Below are 8,373 nucleotides of genomic sequence, written 5' to 3'. Positions count from 1 at the left end.
ATATTTCTATTATGCCTTCAGTCCATACCCCAGTACTCCAAGAATGGTATTGAAGATTGAAAATGCAGAATGAGAGGAGACCTTAAGATTTTTAATTTTCCTACAGCTGGAGAGATGGAGCACCAGTAATATATCAGAACTGGGACAAAGGAAGAGAAGGGCCTAAGAATAACCACAGCCAGAGATGTGTCTTCATTTCATCCATAACAGGTTATTTCATTCATCCATTCCTAGGTTTATAATACAAACTGATAATTTTCAGGAGGCATGACATCTCTCTTTCATTGCATTAGCTCAGTGAGGAAGTTTTGTTTGGTTGTTTTGCTTTTGAATTTAATGTGTTCAATTTCATTCATCTTCAGGCTTAAGAACAGCCATTCCCACAGTTTATTCCAAGAATTCATATTCTTGAAATTAATGGACATCCAGATAAGGCCTTCTTCATGAACTAAATAAAAAAGCATCAAAAATGAGTCCTTTGAAAGTGGGTCAAAAATATGTGTGCCAAATACTGTTCTCTATGAAATTTTAATATGAGCCCATTTTTTTATCTTTTTCTAGTATCCGATTTATAATTGGCCAGATCTTTAACCTCTGATAAATTTACTGCCAATTTCCCATTTAAGAAAAAATTTCATTCAATTCAGTATTCCTTTAAAAAAAATAACTGGCAAATGAATTGACCAACAAAATAAGACCCGAAGCAGGGAGGCATGGAACAGACAGACATACCTCGATGTGGGGTTGGGGGAACGAGAAGAGGTAAACCAAAGAACTTATATACTTATATGCATAGCTCATGGACACGGGCAATAGGGTAATGAAGACCTGGGCGGTGGGTAGGGGCTGTGAGGAGGGAAGGCAAGGAGGGTGGAAATGGGAGATATCTGTAATACTATCAATAATAAATAAATAAATTTAAAAATAAATAAAATAAAATAGGGAAAAATACCTGGCATTAATTGTTGCTTGCTTTAGAACGCCAACTGTTTGCAAGTGGGATTTAGAAGTATATCTATGTTGAAGACTTTTTTTAAATTCTACTCATCAGTACAGTGTTATTTGGATAGATTGCCCACTTATATCCACCCCGCTCTTTTTATCCAATAAAAGGTAATGATGTTCCCGACTCTAACAGATCCATAACAAACCTGTGCCCAAAGTCAGGAGCAAGATGAATACGGAAAGCAATCCTTGATGCAAGGGCATCTACAGAGAAAGTCAGGAAAAGAAAAACCATGTGGTTAATCGGCTCGCTTTTGCCAGCAGGTGTCACAACAGCCTACAAGAAAGGCTGTTTTGTGATTCTGGGGGTATAGCAGCTAATCTGCATTTAAAATAGCGTTCCAGCCCCGCCTTCAAAATGCCAGCATATTTTTGGCTTATATCTCTCACATAGAAAACTGAATCTGCCCTTGCAATTTCCATGCATCCTTGCCCTGTTCTGAAATTATAGCTTGAATGCTAATGAAATACATTCTATAATCTTCTCTGAAAATATAGCTCTTCTAAATTCAAAAACATCTTCCAGGAGGCTAAGGACTTTGGGGATACGTTTCCTATGGGTATGTCTAGATGTGAGCCTATTTTGTTTAACGGTCAGTGTTAAGAAGTGCTCCTTTCTTAGAAGTTTGTGAGTTACTTTTTCTACATTATTATATTTTCAAACAAATTATAAAGTAGAAATGATCATCTATTGTTTTAGAGTCTTATTTCTCTCTTTACATTGAAGTTGAATATTTTAAAACAAAGGCAGTACTCTACAAAATATTATTTTCCCAATGAAGTCAAATACTCTTAGAACTTTAATCAGTTCTATGATTTCAACTGCAGTATTTGTTTAGATATTTTTGCATTTGCATTATTGAATTAGAATTACTGATTTTGCCCCTTGACCAATTAGCTTTGGTCACTAGAGAACTTTATGATTCGTAGTTAAATTGAGTTCAGCTTCTAGATTTAAAAAACAACCTTTGATAAACTGAGGCAGTCATAAAAATACTGATTAGTAGAGAATGTTACCCTTGGTTCTAGTCATTTCTAACCCGTTTTCCCCTCCAGGACTCTGGGCTAGTGAAGAGTGTTCAGTTTCTATGCCCAGCATCTGTAAGCGAAAAAGGTTTTGGCCCGTAGAGAAAGAGAAAGATACACCGAAGCAGCACGGACTGTGCCCCAAAGGATGGCTGTATTTAAACTATAAGGTAAACTTACTTTCAAAAGTTGCCTTTGTTTCCCTTTTGTAGATATCAATTCTAGAAAGTAATCAAAAAGTGGGTGTGGCTTTGAAAACCCATGATTTGTCCACTGGACCTGGAATATTTTTGTCACAACTTTCAAGAGATTTGAGAAGTTTTCCGTTTAGGGATAACCCCCTTGGGATAAGAAGTGTTTGTGAGAAACAGCCTTGACGCCACCCTTTGTCTGTATATTCAGTGTTATTATATTCCGTCACTCATTCTGCTGTATGCCAGTGTGACCCCTGAAAGTGTATGTGTGTGTGTGTGTGTGTGTGTGTGTACATCTAGATCCTGCTCCCAACTAACTTCAGGGGGCCCAGGCTCCATCATGTCCTTCTTGTGTCTTCCCTGCCTGGACACGTCCCTGCATAGAGCTCTGCCTGCCTTATGAATTGACCCACTAATAACATAGCTCAGTCAATGTGATCATGAGCCTCATAAAGCAGGTGCTTCCATGCAGAACTGAAAAATTTTTGAATTGCTAGTGGGGATATTGTAAACCAGATTTATTATTTCTGATGTGGCCTCCAATTAAGGCTGAGACTTCCTCTCCACTCCTAATGTTTTATAATAAAATAACTTTATAGGCCTTAGGTGAAAGTCATTAAAATGCATCCCAAATTATAAATGTTTGCTCTTTGCTCATCGACAGCCAATTGTTAATCTGTCTGTTCAGTTGTATTGGCAGGGCATTCTCTCTCCTTTGTGATCTTCCTCTCATTGTTAATTTGTGAAATGGGGCCATTTGGATGTTAGACACATTGATTGAGCACCCACTGATATTTTTAAATTGGGGTAAAATTCATGTCATGTAGAATTTACCATCTTCACCATTTTTAAGTGCATAGTTTTTAAAGTCTAATTTATCTAATTTTTCTTTTTTGCATTTGGTGTCATATTTTTTCTTCTAAAAAAGCTCTTATACTTAGGTTTTGATCCACTCATAGTTAATTCTTGTAGCTGCTAGTTTTGTTTGTTTGTTTGTTTGCTTGTTTTTTTGGGGTTTTTTTTTGCTACTATTATAACAAGCGCATCCTGGCAGTGGTCTTAGAGAACAGGTACAAAAAAAGCTTATCTTGTCTAAATATCACATTTTTTTATACAGACAGTGACCAACCCCAAAACATGAACACAACTGTTTTTGTTACTAAGTCATAATTCCTCCCATGTATAAAAGAGGATGTTAATTGCAATTCAAATTCTTGGCATTAGAGAAATAAATCACAACGGTTCATTTTGGTTCTGTCCTTGGCTATTATCCTTCCCCAAATATTTTTAGCCACATGGCTTAGCTCTATTCCATGTTTCCTCCTGTGTAGGCATAGGGAGTATGTAAACACATACATGGGCCTGGTAGCATGACAGTGGAGCAGACCCAGGGCAAAGAGCAAGCAAATACTTCCTTAGAAATGAATAGAAAGGGGCATGAGCAAAGCATGATAGGAGAAGGGCTTTCCAAAGCTGTCTGTAAAGCAGAATTAAAACTCCTTCACATAGCTCAGAGTCTTTTTAAAAACAAACAAACAAACAAACAAACAAAAGCCTTTATTGATAACTAACAGCTAGATTATGGATTCATGCCCCTGATCATATATTTAGGCTCAGCAGGTGAGCTTTTACAAAATATCCAGGTGCAGGTGACACTCTAAAGATTCTGATTTAATTGATCGGCATGGGATCCAGGCATCAGTATTTTTTAAAACCTTCTTTCATTATTCTAATGTGTAGCCAACACTTGCCCAGCAATGCAACAGTAGTACAACTTGTCTTCCAATCATTCAGAGGATTTGATTACTAAGGAAACCATCACAGCAGGCTTCACACGAAGGTGACCTTTTACAGAGCGAGGGTTCAGGCCCCCAAGTGCGCCTCCCCACCCCCAGTGCCTTACCCTGCCTATGAATGGCTAAAATCCCACCACAAGAGGCTTGCTCACATTTGCCTTAACACTTTCCTTTATTTTGTTTAAGAGAAATATTTCTGAGATTGACTCATCTGTCATCTACACATTGGAATAGTGACTTTATCAGATTATTAGAAAAGTTGACTGATAGCTGAGAGGAGTGGAAAGCCCCGTGGGCATGGTCCCCCTGATTAATTTTTAAAAGCTACAGAAGGAAAATTGGGAGACAGCAATAACAAGCATTGCCCACGTCACAGTTCTGAATGAGTTGCAATATATTATGTCCCATCAAACTTTATTTTTTGTTTGTCATCTTTCTAGGATTAATTTCTATTGGTTATTTCTAAGAAAAAAAAACTTGGTTGATTAAGGGCCACCTTTTAGAGTTTTAAAACTGAGATACCAGAAGTTAAGCTCTTTTTCTAATGTTTACAAATGATTTCCTCTGTGTTTAATGGTATGAAAGAGGCTTGACCAGGGATTACCCCCGGAGGAGTGGTTCATCTAAGAGACTTGTCACAGCAGAACTGTAGGAGGAAGAAATTCTCTCTCTCTCTCTCTCTCTCTCTCTCTCTCTCTCTCTGTGTGTGTGTGTGTGTGTGTGTGTGTGTGTGATAGATTAACTTTTGTGCTTCTATTTATACATTTTTATTCAAGGACCTGAATTGAGTGCTAATAGCTGTCTTGAGCCATCTAGTTTGGAATTTGCTAGTATTTTATTTCATGCACAACATAGTCTTAAAAAACACTCCTCTTTTAAAAAAAATTTATTCAAATCCGCAGCATTTTATTCATTAATTCAATTAACTATATTGGATATTGGTAAGTCAATGGTTAGGAAAAATATATAGAATCCCTTCTCTTTTGGAGCTTATAGCTTTGAGGGTGAATAAACAGTAATGAATCAATCAGGTAAATACTGTATAATTTAAAGTTGTGACATGTATGATGAACATTTTATACAAAGTTCTATAAAATGTATAATAGGAGGACCTGACTGAAGTGGTCCAAAGGACAGGGAGCATTCGAAGTAGGGGGAACAGCATGTGCTAAGGTGCTGTGGTGAGAGGGAATGTGACATAGTTAGGAAATCGAAGGAAGCATAGAGATCCTGAATATGAGAGGGGAGACGAAAGAAGTAGGCACGGGTTATATCGCCTTAGAGTTTCTGGTTTTTATTCTAAGAGCAACGGGAAATCCTTGAAGGGTTTAACTAAAGAAGGATATGATCAGGACTGAATTTTGAGAAGAATCACTCAAGCTACAGTGCCAATATAGAATGGAAGAGGCGTTAGAACGGTAAGGGCAGTTAGGAAGCTATTACAGTAGTCCAGGCAAGAGATTATTAGTAGCTTGAACTAAGATGATGGTGGCAAAGAATGTGGGGCAGTGGGAATGGTGGGGGACTCTGAGAAATGGGATTTCCAAGTGATAGGATTGAAGGGATGATGGAGTGGGAGAGTGAGGAAGACTCCAGGTTTAGGCTGGTATACATGCAGCACTGACCGGGCCATTCAATGTCAGTCAGCACATTGGGAAAGCACCAAGTTTGGCAGATGGAGCATGAATTCTATTTTCAGATTTTAAGCTGGAAATGACTTTGAAACAAAAGAGAACTTTATGTTCAAAACTAGTTTGGAATACAGGAGGATATCCTTCATTCACAGTCATAATCAGAGATCCATTCAACTTGACCACATTTTGTAAATTAGCAAGTAAATAAACAATTTAAAATTAAGGATGCTGTACTTCATCTTGCTGGTCTGCTTTAATTATTATGACACCATTTTGAAGCGTGTTAGTAAATATGTCATATTTTTAGAAACAATGAAGTCCTGGCAATGTGCCACAGTCAAGCTTGACTGAAGCCAATGTTGGGGGGAAGGAAGAAAGAAGAGGGGTGTGTGTGTGTGTGTGTGTGTGTGTGTGTGTGTGTGTGTGTGTTTTCTGGAGAGATTTACTGAGCTAACTGAATCTATGAGGTTCATTGGTATTTATGAATGGTTCATTAGTGTGACTATCTGAACACAAGGTGAATTCACATTAAATGATAAGACTTTCTAATAATTAGTATGTGCCTGTCTTTGGAATTTGTAATTAGAGGAAAGAGGAAAAATGAAGGAAATAGATAAAAGGGCAGCTGTTGTAAAATTAAAATCTTTTATAACCAATTCTGTTTCTTTGTGAAGCAAACAAGGTAAAGGAAACCAGAATTAAAAATGTACTTACTTCCTCTCTTAGTTGGTAACTCAACTTCAGGCTTTTTATACTAAGAGCAGTGTGAAATCACTGAAGGGTTTGCACTAAAGAGTGACAGGATCAGACCTGAGTCCTGAAAAGAATTACAGAGGCAGTACTGGCATTTGGGGCTGGAGGATTCTTTGTTCTGGGGGACTGACCCGTGCATTATAGAATGGTTAGCAGCCTCCCTGATCTCTACTCACTGGTCGCCTATAGCAGTCCCCCCACTTTGAGATGTGACACCAAAAATGTCTCCAGATGTTACCAAAATATCCCCTGAGGGACAAAGTGGCCCCAATTGAGAGCCATTGGACTAAATCTAGAATATCTCACAATGTCATTTGACAGCAGTTTCAAACTCTATTGGGTTGTATTTCATTCCATACATATTAATTGGTGACCTTCTTTGTTGTGATGTTCAAAGAGGGACAACATTTAGCCTCTGCTTTTGAAGGGGAAGTTATGGCAGGGGGAGGTATGGGAGGCAGACAAACTTAGAAATTAAGGAAAAATGGGTAAGGATGTCATTCCAGAGGAGGCTGGGGCAGGAAGCTCTCTCAGGGGCAGGCTTCCATGCTACCCTAGAATTATCTTGTAGTTGAGATTTTCTCAATGGCAAGATCTTGAAATCTGACCTATTAATAACCAGAGTTGTTCATGTTCGTTGATGAGAGAATATCCCGATGGAGTACCCTTTGCATAAAGTCTATCCTGACTTCTCTGGAACTTAGCCTGATCTGTTGTTATATCCTTTCTCCTCTCCCCGTCCCTCTCCTCCTCCTCCTCCCCCTCCCTCTCCCCCACTCCTTCTCCTCCTCTTCATGACACCCCTTCCGCTGTGCCTTTCCCACTTAAAAAGGAGAGAGAGACAGAGAGAGAGAGACTCCTTCTCCCTCTCCCTCTCCCTCTCCCCCCGCCCCCACTGACTCCATCTGGCCCTACTATGTTTAAGTTTTACTGAGCTTTGGGAGTGGGAAGTTTTTCAACTCCCATTTCTCTTCCTAGAGTAGTTACTGCTCCATTTCTCTTCCTGTAATGAGTAACCCCTGCTACACCACAACTGAGTCTCTCATGAGCAACAATCAATTCTCACTGCCAAATCCCACAGCTTTCCTTTTGTGTTCCATTTAGCAATGTTGACCACCCTCTCCTTTGTGTCTTCTTCCTGGGCTCCCTAGGTCCTGCCCTAGCTTCTCCTCCCACTGGACTCATGTTTTGTTTTGTTTTGTTTTTTCTGGCTCTTCCTTGTGTACTTGCTGACCACATGGCTGATTCCAAGTTTATAGTGAATTTAAATACTAATGTAGTTTTGACTCCCTGGTATTTCTCTCTCACTTCAAGTGTGGAAGCGTATTTGCCTTTGAAACTGAACTAAGCCACTATAAGCCAGATTTAGATGAAATCTGCCACACTGCACTTTGCAGTCAGGCTGGTTTCTTTTTAGAAGGAATACTATTTCTCATTGAGCAGAAGACATTGTTCTGATATCCTGCAGGACAAAACACATCCTTGCTTCTGTTCCTGCCTGATGCTAGTGCAAGGTAGGCATTCACTTCCCCGGAAAGCTGGTCCTCTTTGTTTTATTTTCACACCTTGGAGCAGCTCAAAGCATTAAAAAAAAAAAAAGAGTCATTTCTGAGCAAAAAAAATATAAAGAATTTTCAAGACTGATCCATGGTATCTTTGGGAAATTTTTAATTCATTATAAAAATATGGAAGTGAACGGAGGTTTTTGTTTTGTTTTGTTGACATTTTTTATAGTGCCTTTTGGTGAAAATCCCCAAAGGCCCAAGTGATTGGAAGAACTGGACGTCTGCTCAAGATTTCTGTGTTGAAGAAGGGGGGACACTGGTCACCATTGAAAACAAGGTGGAGCAAGGTAGTCAATGTTCATCAGGCAAAAATAACTATTTTTATTCAAGTATTTATTAAACTATTCCCTCAAAATACTAACATTTCCAAATCAGTATTTTCATGAATTCTTCCATTTTA

The 8,373-nt window shown here is 38.7% G+C and overlaps 1 protein-coding gene across 2 annotated transcripts in view; it reads left to right on the top strand.

Annotated features, from left to right (window-relative positions):
* The window catches only part of PLA2R1 (phospholipase A2 receptor 1, 180kDa), a 108,957-nt gene that overhangs the window by 86,535 nt on the left and 14,049 nt on the right, over nt 1-8,373 (top strand). For both annotated transcript variants that reach the window (XM_005859355.2, XM_014534112.1), the window contains 3 exons: nt 107-210; nt 2,062-2,201; nt 8,143-8,260. In XM_005859355.2, the coding sequence (XP_005859417.1) occupies nt 107-210; nt 2,062-2,201; nt 8,143-8,260 (362 nt within the window). The remainder of the gene's footprint in view (nt 1-106; nt 211-2,061; nt 2,202-8,142; nt 8,261-8,373) is intronic.

The sequence above is a fragment of the Myotis brandtii genome, unplaced genomic scaffold, assembly GCF_000412655.1.
Source record: "Myotis brandtii unplaced genomic scaffold, ASM41265v1 scaffold125, whole genome shotgun sequence".
NCBI lineage: Eukaryota > Metazoa > Chordata > Mammalia > Chiroptera > Vespertilionidae > Myotis > Myotis brandtii.
This window is presented reverse-complemented; position numbering and strand designations above follow the sequence as displayed.